General features: G+C 40.1%; 1 protein-coding gene across 2 annotated transcripts in view; it reads left to right on the top strand.

Moving 5' to 3' along the window:
- Window positions 1-324: 324 nt before the first annotated feature.
- The window catches only part of C6 (complement C6), a 37361-nt gene continuing 17433 nt past the window's right edge, over window positions 325-20252 (top strand). Inside the window, exons 1-12 of one of the 2 annotated variants that reach the window (XM_007065721.3) lie at window positions 325-458; window positions 547-590; window positions 2173-2332; window positions 3329-3485; window positions 5447-5591; window positions 6348-6489; window positions 7392-7530; window positions 9157-9357; window positions 14625-14865; window positions 15755-15877; window positions 17175-17341; window positions 18674-18899. In XM_007065721.3, the coding sequence (XP_007065783.2) occupies window positions 2190-2332; window positions 3329-3485; window positions 5447-5591; window positions 6348-6489; window positions 7392-7530; window positions 9157-9357; window positions 14625-14865; window positions 15755-15877; window positions 17175-17341; window positions 18674-18899 (1684 nt within the window). In that variant the 5' untranslated portion in view covers window positions 325-458; window positions 547-590; window positions 2173-2189. The remainder of the gene's footprint in view (window positions 459-546; window positions 591-2172; window positions 2333-3328; window positions 3486-5446; window positions 5592-6347; window positions 6490-7391; window positions 7531-9156; window positions 9358-14624; window positions 14866-15754; window positions 15878-17174; window positions 17342-18673; window positions 18900-20252) is intronic. The other variant, XM_043547521.1, reaches the window with a different exon arrangement.

Below are 20252 nucleotides of genomic sequence, written 5' to 3'. Positions count from 1 at the left end.
GATAAAGTTCATTCCTTTCTGTATACGCACACTGATATGCAAATAAGCATTACTCAGCCTCCTATATTGTAGAAAAGTGTGTGTGTGTATCCATGTGCATATGTGTGTTTCTGAACAACCACTTTAAAATAATTGCATATTCCCAAAGGTCTACATAGTATAAAGAGGAATTCCTAGCACAACACCAAAGCATAAGATGCATTTTTAAAGGTAATCACAGAGGTGCTGGCAGTCAGCCAGCTTGTCTGAAAGCTATAATACCACCAGCGGGTCTTTGATTAAAATGTAACTACAACAAACAGAACCTCTGCACCTCTTGAAAAGGCTTTGAAAAATCTTTCATACCATGCTGAGGTTACATAAAACTGAAACTGACTGACTTTGCAGCCAACCATCTTGTGGTAAATTAGCCAAGTGGGTTTTTTTGCTCTTGATTTCAGTGTATGTGAAGCACCAGGGTAAGTCTACTTTTAAATGGATTAATTCACCTGTATAGTGTGCATAAACTGTATATAACTTTGGTAATTGTCAGTGTACTTATTATAGATACTCTAGCAGATCAGAAGAAGTGAGCCTTTATCTGCACACAGGTAAGGCATGAACAAAGTAACATGAAAATAATTTCAGTAGAGTTTGGTCATTTTTAGGTGGGAAGTACCATAACTGGATTTAGTAGGGGACTGGGAGGCAGGGACTCCAGGAAAGCCAGAAGTTCTAATCTCTGCTCTGCTACTTACGCACTAGCAAATCACGTAACTTCTGTGTTCAGTTGTTCCATCTGTTAAATGTGAATAAGATTTTTGTCAAAAATCAACTTGCCTTCAAGGGATTAGTCATTGATGTACCACTTTGAAGAGCTTTGTATATTTTCTAAATATTATTTTCCAAGGACCTTTCTGTAATCTGATCACTCATCAAATACATATTAATTGATATGTAGGAATTATTAGTGGGCCATCATTCACTCTGGGTTTCTTCTCTGCTGAGCCTGGGATAGTGGGAGTTTGTAGCTTATCCCTACGTAAAAGGATAAATGAAACCAAATCAGATATTAGGAATGGCAATATACAAAAACCTGTAGGAGAACACTTCAACCTCCCTGGACACACAATAGCAGATTTAAAGGTAGCCATCCTGCAGCAAAAAAACTTCAGGACCAGACTTCAAAGAGAAACTGCTGAGCTTCAGTTCATTTGCAAATTTGACACCATCATCTCAGGATTAAACAAAGCCTGTGAACGGCTAGCCAACTACAAAAGCAGTTTCTCTTCCCTTGGTGTTCACACCTCAGCTGCTAGAAGAGGGCCTCATCCTCCCTGACTGAACTGACCTCGTTATCCCTAGCCTGATTCTTGCTTGCATATTTATACCTGCCTCTGGGAATTTCCACTACATGCATCCGACGAAGTGGGTATTCACCCACGAAAGCTTATGCTCCAATACGTCTGTCAGTCTATAAGGTGCCACAGGACTCTTTGCCGCTTTTACAGATCCAGACTAACACGGCTACCACTCTGTAGCTTAGACAGGCCGCCCAGTGAAATAAAACAGGAATTGAAATGTATCTGATGGTACTCAAGGTAGCAAGGAAAAACTGTAGAAACAGTGGCCTCATACAGCAAAGCACTTAAGCACAATGGTTTATTTTAAGCCTGTGACTAGTCCCATTGAAGGATTAGGGTCAAAATGTATCTGATCTTCGTTCATTAGGGGATAGTGTTCTATTGTTTCAGGCTTAATTTGAAACAAATGTTGTTCCTAATCCTGTTTTTTATTCAAGCAAAATATCTATTGGGAATACCCCTGAGTAAGGATAGCAGGATCAAATTATTATTGGTCACATACATGAAGATTTAGACAATTTCTTCATCTGAAATGGTGTTATAAATACTCATTTAGGGCTCAATCCTACTCCCATTCTAGTCAATAGCAAAACTCCTATTGACTTGTGTGACACAGGATTGTTCTTAAAATATTAACAGATAAATCCCTTGAACAATAATCGCTTTCCAGAAATCTCAGTCAGTTACATTGTATTTTGGATGAGATCTCTGCCTTACTGTACTTTCAAGATGAAGATAATGAAAAACAAATTACTATTAAGAGATGGGCACAAAAATATGTATGTTCCAATTTATGTTGCTCTTGCACTGTATATTCATTTTTGTGTAGCTGGACACCTTCAGACTATGGACAAGAGTATATTAGTGTGCCTTATCATCCTGGGCACAGTGATTCAGAGCAGCCAGGGGTGCTACTGTGAACATTACCCCTGGGGATCATGGTCAAGCTGTTCAAAAACTTGCAATTATGGAACCCAGACCAGGCAAAGGTAGGTGTGAACTACAAGATTGATTTCACCTCTTCACTTTTCTGTTTCAGGTGTACTGTTAGGAAAATATCACTTTGGGGTTGGCAAATCTAAAAATACCCAAGGACTTGCAGAATGCTGTGTAATAATTTTTATTTTTATTTTGGAAGTTGTTGCATCCATAACCTATAAGGAAAAAGGAACAGTTGGCCTGTCCCAGTATTTAGATGATGAATAGCTATGAAAAGTTTAAAGTCTCATCACAAAGTACATTTAAAAAAAATTAAGATGTCTCCAAGTGAAACTTTCTTGCTCACGAACCTTATAGTAAGGACATAGAACAGCCCAATATTAATTTATTCTGGTAATGATGGGTTCAATCCTGCATTTCTCCAGTAAGCAGTGTATATGTGAGTGACCCACCATTATCCAAGCCAACTCTGGAGTGATATTGATGAGCTTCATGGAGTGCTGCGCTCTTGGCTGGAAGGTCTGGCTATCACAATGCACTGCCTTTGAACAGGTATGAAGGAGTCAAACTGGGCAGTCTCAAAAAAGCTTGTCCCGTAAATATTGAATTCTGCATCAGTGTTTTAATTCTGCAACAGAAGGTAAATTATGCCTAACTTCAGAGGTACAGGTTTCCTTGTTACATTGGTATATCATCCAACTGGATTCTTCTCTTTCTTTCATGCACAGAAGCTGCTCCTTATCTCTGGGTATTAAAATCTGATCTTTTTCTGTTCGCATCTGATGGCACCTTGCCATAGAGATGGACCTGAATCAAGACCCCTGTTCCATTAAACCCCTGAACATTGAGGAAGTTTGGATTGGCTGGATCCAAATTCACAACTGTCTCTTATCATTATAGTGATCGGAACTCAAAAACCTCAGATGTGAACATCTCTCACCCCAAAGCTGGAGGAAGTTCACCCCTGGAGACAAACTTTGCAGCCAGTTCCCACTTTTTAACAGGGCTGTAACTAAACTAATCATTTTTAACTTTTTACATTTTAGGCAAATAAGATTGGATGAGTATTATACAAAAAATTTCTGTGACCAAGTGTGCGCAAAGCAGGAATCCCGGGCATGTAACGAGCAGGCATGTCCTATAAACTGTCAGCTTGGAGACTTTGGTCCTTGGTCGGAATGTGACCCGTGTGTTAAAAAACAAGTAGGTGGAAAATAAATTTGATGGGTGAGTATGAGGAAATGTGACTGTGTTGTTTGCATTTCAGATACTGAACCACATGGCAAACTGATTTGCACAGTCCAAGGGAACAGGGGAAATCAATAATAAATTGGCATCAGCAGGAATATGGGGGAGTCAATTAAAAGAAACAGCTCAGAATAGAGAGAGAGGTAACACGTTTGGATACCACAAATCATAGTCACACATATGTTCATACAAAAAGGCAGCAAATCTGCCAAGTCTCCTTTCTCAAGGGGTAGTGTCAATATTAGGAACAAGTCTCCCGTAGATGAGGTAAATTTTGCCATCAAATTAACAGGTCTCTTTGGGTCACCCCAAAATGACAGAGCTGTTAGAATATTCCACAGTATTTGTCAATGCATTCTAAAGTGGGGGATAATTACATTGATGGGGTCAGATCATCCACTCTAATGGGATTTAAAAAAAAAAAAGATAAAAAGGGTGCAAATACTGTCCTAGTCTGGCAGTGGGAATTAAGACTGCTTCTTTCAACATTCATTCCAACTCTGCTTCTAAAGGCAAGATTTTCAAAAGTATTTAGGCGCCTAATTAAATCTTTAGGGTCATATTTTCAAAGGTATTTCAGAATCTGATGAGACCAATCCAGGTAGCTAATTCTTAAGAGAGCCATGCTGCCGAAATGCAGTATGAGTCCAGAAAGAAGCATATAATGGCTTGCCCATTTCATAGATGCCCTGAGCCATGTGGGATTTCCCTCATGGAGGGCAGATTATCCCATTGTGGCATTTTACACCTTCCTCTGAAGTATCTGGTGCTGCCACTATCTGAGACAGGATATTGGGTTAGATGGGCCATGGGCCTGATCCGGTTAGGCAATTGCTATGGTCTATGGGACTTCAGACATCTATGTGCGTAGATAGTCATGCTTCCTGCAGCTCCTCAGGCTACCAAACTGCTCCACCCAAGTGGGGTGTGTAAGGAAGTATGGATGTTTTCCTTGGGAGATGATTTAGCCCATGTGACATTTGTTTGGAGAATGTGCTCACCATCTTCTCTCTAGAGTCAGGCTGAGCTGGTACAGAGAGGAACGGCAGGAACTGAGAAGCACAGCAGCAGCCCCACATACAAACATCAAGAGCTTCAGGGAGCAATAACTCATAACTGCATTGTGCATTTTTGAAACTGTACAGAAAAGGGGTGCTGGAATAATTTGTGTAGTGGGGGAGCTCAGAGCCACTTAACCAAACTGTAAAGCCTGTATACGTTGGAAACCATTTCAAGCCAGGGGGTGCGGCAGCACCCCTAATATCCCTAATTCTAGCACCGATGGTACAGAACCCTCGGCCTCTCTTGTTTACTCAGTTTTTGTTTAAAAACATGCATATGAAATACTGCTTTGTTTTTAATCACATAGATATTGATGCAGTGTATTTTCCTGTTTCAAGCTAAAAAAATTGGCTTGCACTGATAATCAACTCCACCCCACCCTCACACACGTTCCCCTCCAGCCTTGTACAAATCTCTCTCTGGTCTCTGGATGATGCTTGGCAGCTTTATATAAATGGCCTTGAAGACAGAAGGGTGTGATTTCCAAAACAAATACAAAGATAAGACTAAATAAATTCCAAATGATTGGAAGGGATGACCTGGGCTGAGAGATGGTGCCTGGAACTCAGCATAGCTAATATAGTAATGCAGTTATGGATCACAAATAATCACAAACAATGAAGCCTATAAGGAAACATAATCTCGACTGCAGACAAAGATACATAGTGGGTCTGATTCTGCTCTGCCTAACTCTGGAGTTACACCCATGCAATTCATTCAACTCCAGTTCTAGCCAGCAGTATCCAGTTGTGTATAGCTCTACCCACTGCTCATTAATACTAATACTAATTAATATCTAGCTAGAGACTAGGTAAACACAAAAATAACCCAATTTTTCCTCTGTTTCCTTTCAGTTTCGTGTCAGGTCCTTGCGGCGCCCATCTCAGTTCAGGGGACAGGCCTGTACTGAACAATTGGTGGATTCCCGGAGATGCTTCCCAACTAAACTTTGCAACATAGAGGAAGTTGACTGCAGGAATAAGTTCCAGTGTGAAAACGGTAATGGTGCTATTCACTCCATAGCCACTAAATCAGATGTTCAAATCAAAATCATAAAGGTAATAGGCTACTTATTTGAAGAATGACATGCTGTATGTACTCTCCAAATCCTTCCTATGCATTTGTGGAGTTTTGGAAAGAAGAAGTTAGAGAACGGATCACCAAGGCATTTGTGTGTAAAATAGGAGCTTTATATCTTTGTGCTGCTTCCTTCTGTCTTCATTGTGTCTGCAAGAAACTTGAGCCCGGGCGGTTTGTCAGCATGAGCTCTGTTTACTGAAGAACAGCAATGCTCTTAACAAGAAGAGATTCTTTGCATGGGTTCCTCTGTGTATGTACATGGCTCTTTAGAGTTTTAGGCCTTGATCTGCACCAGTTTAACTGAACTAGTGCAAAATTCTGGGTGGATACTCTTAAGTAGATTTAAAGGTGGCTTATGTAGATTTAGCTTTGGCCTGTTCCTCAATTAAAATAAGCCTGAGTTAAACCAAAGAAAGAATCTTCACATAGGCTTTTGGCAAATCTTAAGTTAAACCAGGGCAATTCTGCATGTGGACAACCATTAGAACAAGAGAAGCTGCTCCCTGCTAGAACAACGAAGGCATTTCTGTTATTTCCCTAGAGTTCTTTTCTTCCTGCAGACTCAGACCCCCTAATTATTGAAGCATTAGAAACGTCTCTTTGTCTTACCTTCATTCTAACGGACAGAGCTATTGTACGAAAAACATTTTTGCTGCTGCGGTTTCTCTGGAACAGGTCGCTGCATTGCCAAAAGTTTGGAGTGCAATGGAGAGAACGACTGCGGGGACAACTCAGATGAAAGGGACTGTCGGCGGAAAAAGACCGTGTGCAACAGGAGATATGAGAGCATCCCCAGTGTACAGTTAATGGGCAATGGGTATGTTGCTTTTGCTTGCCTTTTTCATAGGTTATGGTGTTTTTATCTCAGTAACACTTGGGTAAATGAGGTAGTTACTATCTAAAGGCTGCGCTGGTACATTAGTGAATCCAACTGCACAAAATACCTGGTATTTTTTTATTAAGAGTATCAGAAAATTATAAGACTATAATTAAGCACACGTGATGGCACTTGGCAATTGCATTTACTTAGCCACAAAGCCACAGCGCTCCCTTGTTTCCTATACAGGATGCTATAGAGAGAGCCATACAAGCACTAGTCTCTGGGGGCTTGGGGCCCCCCACGTGCCCTCTTGGCAGCCTGGGCTCCACACATCAGAAATGTGCAGTTACATTGTGTCTGAGCCCTTCTGTTCATTGGAGAATGTTTTCCTAAACATGTCTTGCTCTGCACTACATGTGAATTTCTTTGATTAGATTTTTACCCAACATCATTTAAAGTTATGTTTTGTTTGCTACTGTCAGCTGAAAAGAACAATTTTACTGGGTGACTGTATGCAACTTGCTCTTCTGCCATAGAGTGCTTCTAATCCAGAATCGAATCCAAAGACCCAGAGCATAGCACAGAGGGGATATATGTGCAGCCTTTTCAAACATTACAGCCCTAGGTACTCCAGTTCCCCAGTGATGGGTGTGGCGTAGCGTCCTGAATCAATAGAGACAGACAAGTGTGAAAGTATAGGTGCATTTTTGAGATGCATTCTTCATGAGTTCAGAACTCTTGTAGGAAGAATTTCTTTCAAAGCATCAACATAAAATCCATTGATTAGATCCTTAGTTGATGTAAACCTACATTCTTTTCAGCTATGTTGATTTACACCAGGTTTTAGCCCTATTATCTTTCCATGTCTTTTTAACTTCGGAAGATTACTTTCTTTCTAGTTTTCATCTTCTGGCTGGAGAGAGCCGAGGAGAAATCCTTGATAACTCATTCAACGGAGGAAAATGCACAACAGTAAAAGGCAATGACACAAGGAAATCATTTCGTGTTCCTGCAAATCTTGAGACTATCCACTTTCAGGTACTGTCTGAGGAGTAAAGCCACTAAACAACAGCTCCGTTCTGAGATGCCCATATGAGATATATGGGTGTGTTAAGCAGTGATGTATTCTAGATTATGACTCAAGAAAAGTACCTAAGAGCTATGACAAGGGTACATCACTTTGGAGACAGATCACTACAGATCTTTATTGATGTCAATGGCAGCTCTGTCGACGGAATAAGGCAAAGTGTGCAACAAGGTCCACGCTATGGATGAGATCCACATTGCAGATTTTATACTAACTGCAGCCATATTTTTTACCAGTGATGCAAGAGGTGTGATTGCACAAAGACCACACTTCCAAAGGCGCGATGTAGGGAGTTTAACTGGATTTGCAAGTACAAAGCTTGTAGATTTAGTAGCCATCCAGGTTCAAGTGTAGAGAAGTGCAGAAACGTTTAATTATGGGAGAAGCAAATTGTTTTGCTCCATGTCTCTGCAAAGCTGTCCTCGTGACATAGTGAGTTTTCATCCACCAAAAGAAATTAGCAAATTATAGCAGGTTTAGAGGTTTCTGCTGTATGTACATCTGGATCTATATATTCACATATACAACATGCTTTGAGCTAGAAAGATCATTGGACCAGAATCTCCCTCTTAAGTTTCAGTGCTTTGTAATTTGAAATAGGCTAGAGCAGAGTTTCCCAAACTATGTTCCGCATGATGTGAATAGGTGTTCCGTGAAAGAATCTAGAATTTAATTTTGACTCTTGCACTTGATTTTTGTACTACTTTATACGCGCTTTCCAGTTAGAAATTGTTAGTTCAAGTTATTTTAAATTTGTATGTTTGCTTTGTTTTATAAAATAAAATATATTTGAGCATAAATAATGCAATTTTTTATCTGAAAACCAAACGACTACAAAATAATAATATAAGTGTTCTGTAATAGGCTAAAAAGTGTTCCGTGACCAAAAAAGTTTGGGAAACGCTGGGCTAGAGATTCAATGAGAATGGCATTACTCATAGTATTTCAATTCTTTCCCTCCTGCTCCCAGCTTAAATTGGAGAGTGGAGCAGTGTGCAGAACTAGAAATCGACAAAAACCCAACCAAACTAACATGAACTGAAGTTTTTCAAATTTCCCAAAATGTTTTATTTTGGATTTGCTTGAGTTGGGCTGAAAATGTGAATCATTTCTTATTTTACGCAAACCAGTTGTCTCATCCCTTGTATGTACGAAGGGACTTGCAACTGTGGAAGGTCTGAGCTCCTTTGAATATCAACAGCTTTGAAAAGCATGTTGAAAGTGGGAAACATTGTTAAGGCTTTTCAGACACATTTTCAAAGTCTGACATCAGTTGCACTTGAAACTGTCTACATTCAAATATGTATTTGATATATAAATGAATAAGTGCATGCAAAAACACCCATTTGACCTATTTTCATGTCCAAATGCCTTTCCGTGCATATACCTTTTGCACATTTTAACCATCAGCTTCTAAAAACAGTCCCTTGTGTAATCAATGGACTTTTTTCTTGTCTTTTTGTCAATTGTTAAACATTCAAATGTGTTGCTCCCAGAAAATTTCGAACTTCATTTTTTAATAATAATCTAATGAACAACCCTTTGGGTGAGCTTGTTTTGCATTTCTGCCTCTCTAGGTGGAAAATGAAGAGGATGATGTGGCATCAGATTTCTATCAGGATATAATTCCTCTGCACACTGAATCTGCTAGTGATAGTTCATACACTGGCTCTGGAAGAAGCTCTTCTGGGATCCCAGGTCTCTTCTCAAAAAAGAGACGTGTAAAAATCACATCATCTTCCTCCTTCAAGGAAGCCATTGAAGCCTCATATAAAAAGGTATAATAAACTAGATCTCATATTTTATTATTTCCTTCAATCTCCATCTGTTCAATCCCAGGAATGACAGATCTTCAAAAGAGTATGTTTTATAATCAAGCTAGCACAAGAAACTTTTCTATGCTAAATGAGAGAAAGGAAAATGGGTACTCAGGGCTGAAATGATTGTCAAACCCAGATAACCTCTTAGTTTAAGAATAGGAAATTTTGTTCACTTCGGTGAAATATAAACATTGTTTTTTCACACATGGGTTATCACCTTGCCCTTTAAATGACTTCTAGGAGATAGATCTACATTTTATACCTATAAAATTCCATTGGACTTACGTATAAATAAGATTTTTTTCTTCCTTATGCCACAAGAGATACCTATAATATATCTTTAAACAGATACAACTGTGTGGGAAAGTACCATGTCAAAACATCATAGGATACCTGTCTTCTAAGAATATATCAGAGTTGAGTTTAACAGGTCAGGTAACCCAACCCCTCACTCCAAGCCCAGGCAGTTGTTTGAGAAAATGGCCCAGAGGAAATAAAGTTCAACCTGGTTTGTGATTTTATAAATATGGGAATAAATCCACATTATTTTTCACCTCTGGTAACTCTCACCTTATAATACCAGAGGCTTGGAACTGTCAGGTTATTGGTAGTCTATCCAATAGTTATTGAACTAGAGCATACCTTGATTCAAAGATTTCCAGTGATACAGAATCCCTAATAAATTGTCCAATGGCTAATTACCCTCACTGTTTAAAAAAAAAAAAAAAAGAACCTCAGATCTAATCTGAATTTGTCGAGCTTCGGTTTCTAGCAATTGGATCTTGTTATATCTTTGTTGGCTAAACTGAAGAGCCTGCTACTATCAAATTTCTGTTTTTTCCTGAGTATGCCCTTATAGACAGCAATAAAGTCACTCCTTGGCCTTCTTTTTGATAAATTAACTAGATTAAGCTCCTTGAGGGTCTTCTATAAAGCATTTTTCAAATCTTTGAATCATATTCATGACTCTTCTCTGACCCCTCTCAAATTACATAACATTTATTACTTGTCCTATTCTGTATATTAAATTTAGGGAGAGCCGTGACAAAGTTATCTAGCTCTCAAAGGCAAAAGCAGAATATCTTTAAGACCATTCCCTGTAAATTATTTGGTTAATAACTGCACAGCTCTTTGCATGTTCAAAATGCTATATAATGCTAAGTATTTCCCTTATTTTTTATCACTGAACTCCTACCCTGCCAATGAAAAGGAACATTGCTTTGAGACCAATAGATTGCCAGGATGTACCAGAAGTATTTGGTAGGTCTGTAACTGCCTGTTCTAAAGTCCATTGAAGTCAACAGAGAGACTCGTTCTGATTTTACTGGATTTTGGATTAAGCCCATTTGCCTTTACAGGTGCGCCTGGTACACTGGGCAGCAGTTAACTGGTTAAGATTGAGTTTGAACTACTTAATTCAAGAAACCATTCTCCACAAATACAGGGGAGTTATCAATGTACAGCACTTTTCTTTGCTACTTATATGTGCATTGGAATCCAAAATGAATGGACACAAAATCACAAAAATGCTGACATTAGCATATCAAATAAAACATGTGGCTTATGATGTTTTTCATAAAAAGATAATTTTCCCCAAAAAATGAAAAAAAAATCACAGTTGGTTTTTAATGTCTGCAGTGAAGCGATAGGCTTCTTCCAAAAACTATTGTTTTTTCATAATTTAACAGCTGCCAAGAATCTTATTGAGTGGAGAGGGAAGAGTTTAATAAGAATGTATCTGTATAGTTTTTCATGCATAAAAAGTAAACAGGCACTTCTTTTCAGCCAGAAATGTCTGTAATCTTAGGTTAAGAACCACAGACCAAGAAAGAACAGAAGTAAAGTCCCTACCAGAGAGTATACAGTGTGTGTGTTTGCCATCTCTGAGAAGTCTGTATTGAACTGAATGCAAAATGACTGCTGGCCTCTGCAAATCAGAGACACCTTTAGAAATTTAAGAGGGCAGTACACAACAGAGAAAACAGAGAGCATAGTTAAATATGTCACAGTAGCTGCTGCTTCTAATCATGATTAGGGTGGTGCAAAATGCTAGCAATGGATCCAGAAACCTACCTGACTTTCTCGTTTCCTTACAAGATTGTCTAAGATTCATGAGTGTTAACATAAATTTTAAAATTGAACCTAGTTTGAGAAATCCTAGCCAGTTTGTTTCACAATGGAATCTTTTTTTTTTTAATTTAACATGTGTAGCATGGTAGTTCCTCAGAGTCAGTCAAGAGTGGGGCCTCATTGTACAGAGTAGTAGACAGTCCCTGTCCCAAGGAGCTTACAGTCTAATAGATAAGACAAACATAGGGTGAGGAAAGGGGTAAAATATACAAGCAGAGTGAACAATGTGATGGTGGCAAATGTCATGTTAATTCCATGATATTTGGAAGGGGGGTTACTTAAGAGGGGAGCAGCTAAATGGAAACAGAAGGAAGTAGGGCGACAGGGAAGGGGAGAAGAGCATATGGGGGTCAGGAGTGGAGTGAAGCTCTGGTGAATAGGCTGGGAGGGGAGCAGGAGGGTTGGAGCAAACAGCCAGTCAGGTACAGTCAGGACAGAGAAAGCTCAGTCAAAACTGTAGAAAGTTCTCTGGATGTCTGAAGATCCCTGCTTTGGCTGCGTCTGCTCCTACCAGCTGGAATCTCTGGCCAGCTCCTCTCTGCAGTTTTCTCCAGTGCCCAGACTGGGAGTTGGGGGGCAGGAGAGGCACCACATAGGTCCTAGTGCCCCCAGAGTTCAGGGGGCCACCTCTGCACTATTGTTGATCCAAAGCAAGTAATGGGGGTAGCGGTGGCCCCAACTTGGACCCATTTCGCCCCCTCCCCACCAGGGCAGCAGTCCCTGATTTGGTTGCTTCTGTCCCTACTGGCTGGAGTGTGTGGCTGAAATCATGTGAATCTAATGGGTTCAATGTACAAACAGGTGAAACACAGCAGTTTTGACTTCACTTTGAGTTTGTCCTTATTTAAAACTTACAGGAATGAAACAGTATTGCTTGAAATCAGAGAAAATGTCCCCATGAATTAATTGTATATCCCCTTCTCAATCAAAACTGCCAAGTCTCACACTGGCCAGTTGTGCTGCCTTGGGTTACACCACAATGAACTAAGTAGATTGTGTATATGTTAATTGAAGTCACTGAAGTTATGTTCATGTAACTGAGCAGAATTTGGCACAATATCATACTAAATAGTCTACCCTGACCAAGATAAATATTTGTAATAATATTTAGTACTGATATTTAGTACTCCTAAGGGATAAGTTTACCACTGGCATAAGTAGGTTTTACTGATGTCATGAGGATCTCTACAGTTTTATAGGGGAAGCATCTGCCCAAAGATAATTAGATTTAAGATTTCCAAGTTGCTAGAAAGTTTAGATATCTTATAGTGCCAAAAATCCTGAGCATTTCTATGTTTGAATGTAGTAATTATTGGGTAGATATTAAATTTCTGGGAAATTGTTCTGCAAAGAATTGCTTGTCACAGGCATTTAGAAATACATTTACCAGTAGAAATTGCAGATACATGATACACACGTACAATACAAAAGACAGCTGAGTTGGACACAATTAGAAAATATACGCTTTCTGAGACAAGTGAGGGTAAAAACAAGGATGCACACATTCAGTGGAAATGTGTGAAAAGTATCTATGCCATTCGTGAGTGGATAGGTACAAAACCAGAGAGAAAGTCCAAGAAAAGCCCTGAGAAATACTAGGGAATGAAACTGTTGGCTAAATCCTGATGTCCTAAATCATGCAAAATTCCCATTGAAATTAATGCACATTTGGCCTGACTAAGCATTTAGGCCAATATTTTCAGAAGTGGCCACTCATTTTGGGTGTTCTGCTTGAGACATCTTATTGTCAGAGTTGATGGCATGAGCTCCCATTGAATTCAGTGGGTACAGGATCAGTCCCAACTTCAATAGGAACTTGTGCTACCAAGGGTCAGTTTGAGTATCTCAGTATGTCCTAAGGAGAAATACAAGTGGCATCTCTTAGGTCATTTATTTCAAATCTCCCTGTAACTGCGATGTGAAATGTTAGATGGGCATCCTGGAATTCAATGCAAACTCTATAAAATGAGCTAAAATTGTGACTGGCCAACCGTGGGGAAGGGGAAGCTGAGATCCAGCTGGGGTTACCCTTCGTTTCCCCAGCATCTCTTGGTCTGCGCAGAGAGAAGCAGCTGACGCAGGAAGCTGCAGCTTCTGATTATGTCATCAGTGCCTCTTTTCATGTCGTTGTTTTTGTTTTTTGTTTTACTCTGGACATTCTCTCCCATCTATTGACGTTGTTTGCTCCAACATCATCCTGTGCGCACCCTGAAAGTCTCTTCTTTTCAGCCTCATCCACCTCCTTTCCTCTCCCTCTCTTTGTCTATCTATTTAGCTAACAAAATCCCAAGCATTCAGAAACCGTGAGTCAGGTGCCCCAAAATCGTGAGACTGGTTTCAGAATCATGAAACTTTCAAAGCACAGTTTTGTTTTCTTTTTCTTTGCCTTCTGGTTTCTGATCCCTGTGGGTGCACTTTCTTTGTAGTTTCAAGCTTTTCCCTGCCATCCTGCGGGCTAGAAACTTGAAAGCCGAAATTCTGACGCAATGTCTTGATTCCAGCTGTGGCTGTGAGAAAAACACCAAATACTGTGAGACTCATGATAAAATCATGGGAATTGGCAACACCGATCGAATCCCCTACCTCCAAAAACCACCCTGAAAAAGTTAAGAAAACAAAATCATGGAACTAACGTGATAGTTGCAAACCATCACACCTATCACTCTGCTTGCATGTTACATTCCTTCCTCCCAGCTCTCTTTGCCTTGTCTATTTGGGCTGCACATTCTTCAGAACAGGGACTGTCACTTATTCTGTGTTTGTATAGAATGAATGAAAGGGTCCTGAGCTCAGTTGTGGTCCCTGCACTCTAACATCATACAAGTAATAATTAATAAGAATACGTTTTGTCTATGTGTCTATCATGCAATGAGACATATACTCTCAAATGTAACCAAGTGCTTGTAGCCTCAAGTGAATTGAGCTCTGCATTCATTGGTGCTAGTTTACCCAGGATCAAAGAAACATAAAATATAATGTATTTGCCCCTTTTTACAATATACAAAGGGAAATGAACGTATTCTCAGCCTTTTTGCTGCTTGTCTTGAACCAGAGAATAAGGGTATCTAGTGTCTCATTTTTTTCTTTCTTTCTAGAATTCCAACTTTATTAGGGTCCATAAAGTGATTGCAGTTTCAAACTTCACAATAAAACAATCAGATCTGCAGCTCTCAAGTATCTTTTTAAAGGCACTTAACCACCTGCCTTTGGAGTACAACTATGCTTTATATAGCAGAATTTTTGATGACTTTGGGACTCATTACTACGCTTCTGGATCAATGGGTGGCACATATGACCTTCTTTATCAATACAGTGCTGAAGAACTGAAGAATTCAGGTATGTAACCTTTGCTGAGAAAAAAACCATATGATCGATTTAATAGCATATATATATTTTCCTATCATTCTGCTAATATTGCCTGAGAGAAAAGCACTGCCCCATATTTTCATGTTTTAGCATATATAATTCAGTAATCCTATATTGCGTTCAAACAAAATAATGTCTAACCTCACAAATTTATGTAGGTCTAGGCTTTACCAAGGGAAGTGATGGGTTCTCCTTCTCTTGATGTCTTCTAGAATAGATGCTTTAGTCAAATCCAACTCATTTTTCTCAGTGCACAGGTAAATGGGTGAAATCCTATGGCTTGTGTGATATAGGAGATCAGATCAGGTGAACTAATGGTTCTTTCTAGCCCTAAAATGAAAATTATTAGCAATTACTTTTGGCAGTAAATTCCTTAGAAAGATAATCAAATCATTAAAATGGAGAGAGCATTCTACAAAAGCTGAAAATCTAACTTCTCAGGTTAAAGGCTGTGCTCCTGAATTATGGTACCATTAACTTGTGTGGGGACTGCTCGTTAATAAAACAAAGTATAATCGGGTGCGTCAAGGAAATACGAGCAGCATCAGTGCATACTTAGACAGGTATGGTAAATATGGCTCTGTCCAACATTGTTGGTACATGAGAGAATAGTGGGATGTCTGATGAAACAACACTGGGCTGAAGGAAGTAATCCACAACACCAAAGTCACCTTCAGGATGTAACTGGTGGGGATGAGAACCTCAGACATGGAGGACTCTAGTAGGGTGTTCTAGGTGAGGAATGCTATGAAATAGATGTAGACAAAAGGGGAGCCATGTGGAAACTAGAGATGCTGTTTAGTGTTTTGTGTTTAATATTTGGCACTTAATGCCATCATTGCTGTTTAATATTTCCCAGGTTCGACACAGCAAGAATCGACAGAATGTGTCCGGGTAGAAACAACTAGGCGTGTGTTTTTCAGAAAGAAAAAGAAAGTACATACGACGTGCACCACAAATAAACTGACTGAACGCCATGAAGGTCACTGTTATGAGAACTAAGCACTGTGTATACTGTTATTTACCATGGGGGATAGTATCTGACAGTTATTGGGGTGAAACTCTAATTTCATTGGAGTCAATGGCAAAACTCCCATCAATTTCAGTGGAGCCAGTTTTTCACTTTTTATCTCCCAAGTCAAGCATTACAAGCACTGTGGCCCAGATCCTCTCCCCTGTTCCATCCTGGCACATTTTCCCAGCTGAGGAATCCTATCTCACAAAACTAGTATAACCATCTCCTATGCCACCTCTCTCCATATTTTCAGGGTAAGGGCATGCTGGAGGTGGGAAGGTGACATGTCAGGAGTGCTCTGGCAGGCCCACCTGGTAGATGATCATTTGAGGACTATTACCAGCTGGCAGAGTCTAGAGCAGCCCCCAAGCTGCTCTCAACTTCTCCATGGTTGAAGGTGGCATACAATCAGACAGAGAATCAGGAATCCATAACTAACTCCTCAACATCCCCCTCTTCTCTGCTGTACCAAGCAAAGCTCTGGTGCAACAGAGACTCTACCCTATTCTTTTTGTGTACTTCAAGTATATTAAGAGAACAGTTTATTTTCTTCAAAGTGTCAGGGAGTCATGCATCCAGCATAAATGGAAAGAACTATTTGATCATCTCAGGCCAAATATGCCTTCCCTCACTCATGTGAGTAGTGCCATATGAAAGACAACCAAACTATTGAGATGTGTAAGGAAAGCAAGAGTTGACTTTCCTGTCCCAGCCCATTCTCTAGCAGCATGGATTGTTCCGTATGATATATTTTTTACTCATATTGTACTACGTCCAATCTAGTTTTAAATGTCTCCAGGGATGAGGCTTTCAGCCCCTTCTTTTATGAGACTATTCCACAATCTACTAAATTTCACCACTGGGATATTTTCTTGGTATTCAGACTACATTTTTCTTTCTTAATTTCATAACATTACTCCTATTATGCTCTTTGGACCTGGATGAGTAGTTCCTCTGCACTGAGTTGTTTATACCTTCACGTATTAGTAGAAATTTATCCCTTGGTCAGTCTTGCCAGAGTCACATAAATGCCAGTAGGACTACCGTTGTCAGTGGTGAACTTTCCATTGACTTCAATGGGAGTGGGATGGGGGAGAGAGAGAGAGGAATGACCATCTCCCTACCCTATAATTTGGTGCCCCTGTGTCACAAGCAAATCCTATTGGCTCTTCTTAAAAAAAACCCAATCCTTGGAGTTTGCATTAAATGCAATTGAAAAGTTCTGGTTATGTTCTGGAAAACCTTGATTTTAATCTCATTTTAGGATCATTTTTGCAGTCGGCTGAACGGTCTATTTCACTGGTAAAAGGTGGAAGGGCAGAATATGCTGCAGCTTTGGCCTGGGAGAAAAAGGGGTCTTTCCCAGAGCATACAGTATTCATAGACTGGGTGGAATCAACAAAGGACAATCCTATTGTGATTGATTTTGAGGTAAGAAAAGAAAGAAAAATACTAGCAAGAAAATAAAGGCCATCATCCTTTCGGGGAGCAAAAACTAGATCGGGGGTTCTCAAACTTCACTGCACCGTGACCCCCTTCTGACAACAAAAATTACTACAGACTCCAGGAGGGGGGACCCAATCCTGAGTCTGCCCTAGCCATGCCGCCTTGGGGGGGGGCGGGGAGGGGCAAAGCCAAAGCTCGAGCTCCACCACCCCAGGGCGGGAGGCCAAAACCAAAGCCCAAGGGCTTCAGCCCCAGGCAGGAGGCCTGTAACCTGACTCCCGCCACCCAGGGCTGAAGCCCTTAGGCTTTGGTTTCGGACCTGGGTTGTGGGTCTTGGGCTGCGGCCCCAGGGCCCAGCAAGTGTAAGCCAGCCCTGCGACCCACAGTTTGTGAACTGCTGGACTAGATCCTTCGTTCTTTTTCACCTTTTTCCCTGGAATGAGACTGGGGATTATTTCACATATACAAAATATTTTAGAGAGTTTTATAAATATTTATTAGAGCTACTTTTTGTATCCCTCAGCCTGTAAAACTAACTCTCCTTAGTACTGGGCGTCCAAATTTAAGGGCACTGGACAGCCACAGGGAGTGAGGGGAGTCATTGCGCCTATTTTCAGACATCACTGGGAAAGAGGAGTGCCCTGGAGCGTGGTAGTAGGAAGGGGTTGGTTGTTTTGGGGAAGAAGGAAAGCAGTGCACTAGTTGTGTGCAGAAAGTTAGCTGACTTCCTCACTGTGCAAACTCCACAACCACTCCTAGTTTGGAAAACACAGAATGTAACTAAACAGTAAATGTAATATCAGTCCCATCACATTGCTCACCCCTGTATATTACTGCATCTCCCGTGAGTGTACATGACCTCCATGTCTTTGTTTACACCATCTTACCTGGAAAAAGAAAAGGAGTATTAAAGGTCCTTTTCTTTTTGCGAATACAGACTAACACGGCTGTTACTCTGAAACCATCTTACCTGGGTGATTTTTAAATGTATATTACTAATTCTTTGCCACTTGCCCATTAGGCCCTCACCCCTGTAAAGAGGAAAATATAGATATGAGTGATCTAGATGTATGGAGTTTTTCATGCCCTGTTAAATACCAAGAAATTGCACCATGCACCACATTCCCAATATCTTATACACATAGCCTTGTAGACTCTGGTGTCTTTAAAAAAGGAAGTGGGGGGGTAGCTGTTTGGGATATGTTGATGCCCTGCAGCTATCCATAGCAAGAAGTCAATACAGCTAACTCTGTACTGCAAGGAAATTTCCACTTTATTGTTCATTATATGATCCTCTGCTATGTGCTTGTCTTTCAGCTGGCCCCCATCCTGGATTTGGTGAAGAACTTCCCATGTGCAGTGACTAAACGGCGCAACCTCAGAAGAGCTCTTATTGAATACATGGACATATTTGACCCTTGCAAATGTGCCCCCTGTCCCAATAATGGCAGACCTGCGTTGTCTGGAACGGAGTGTCTGTGTGTGTGTCAGGCTGGCACCTATGGGGATAACTGTGAGAAACGTGCACCAGATTACAAATCAGGTATTTACAGTAATACCGTAATGATGCAAATATGATCCTTCTTTCTAGCTGCACAATTTAATGTTAAAAGTTAAAGCTGGTTGGAATCTGGAGTTCCCATTCCATGAAATTCCAAACTTTCACATTTCCATTCCATCAGAACAAAAAATTGAAATTTCAAAGTTTCCCACAGAGCAAAATTCCACAATTTCATTTCAAACTAATCAAAATGATGTTTAGTTTTGACCTTTATAAAACATTTAATTTCGATGTAGTGGAAATAGTTTCATTTTGATCAGATTGAAAAATTTCATTTGGACTTTGTCGGCTTGACTTTTATGTTATATTATAAATTTTGAAAGTTGAGACATTTCATAATTTCATGTTACACATTTCATGCCTTGTCAGAATATTTGAAACTTTTCAACTTTTATATTATTAAATTATATTTGTATTTTATTTTGTAAATTGGCAATTGAGTATAAATTGGCATTCTTTAATTAGTAAGTGATAATTTAATGATAAGTGTTGAAGTGGTTTGATATTTCCTATTGTAATGTGTATAATAAAAAAATACACTGTTTATTTTTTATTCTGTATTTTTATTATACATATTACAATAGGAAGTTGCCAATTACTAGACCATTACAAACGACCAGTTACTCCACCAATTACCAAACTAATTAGAATACCAATTACCAATTTCAAAATAAAAATAAATCAGGCAAAACAGGCAGTCAGCCTGTGGCAAGCCAGCCAGGGAGCCAGGTGGGGAGCCCAGGGAGCCATGGCAGCTGGGTGAGCAGCTAGGGCACTCGGGAGAGCCAGCCAGGTGGGAAGCTGGGCAGCCCAGGGAACCAGCCACCCAGGGACGCTGCTTACCATAAAGTTTGCTGCCCAGAAATTTGGCAGCCTGGCAGATGGCTAGCCAAGGACCCTACTAGGTGGGCATGTGGACAGCCTTCCATGCACCCATCGCAGGTGGGTGGGTGGACTGGTAGGAAATCAAGCAGGCAGCCTGCTAGCCTGTCTTCTTGCCTGGTTTCCATCAGAAGTGAAATGTTTTGATTGTATCAAATCAGCATTTTCTAGTAGAAAAATATTCCAACAGGAAATTTTCTACTAGCGCTAGTGGAAAGTGCTTCTATCAATGTACTGATTTCATCATATCCGTACTGTGAAAATGCATTTTGAAAGTGAAAATCTATATTATGGCGTATATGTATATAAGTGTGCAAACTCCTGTTTATAACAGCATCCAATAATCTGGTGTCCAACATGAATCTGTATTTATAATATTTTTAAAATGTGGTCCTTGTAAGGACCCTGGCCAGCTTAAGATCCCTGGATAGCTCTAAGAATTACTGCTTATGA

Source organism: Chelonia mydas, chromosome 5, assembly GCF_015237465.2.
Source record: "Chelonia mydas isolate rCheMyd1 chromosome 5, rCheMyd1.pri.v2, whole genome shotgun sequence".
Classification (NCBI taxonomy): domain Eukaryota; kingdom Metazoa; phylum Chordata; order Testudines; family Cheloniidae; genus Chelonia; species Chelonia mydas.
This window is presented reverse-complemented; position numbering and strand designations above follow the sequence as displayed.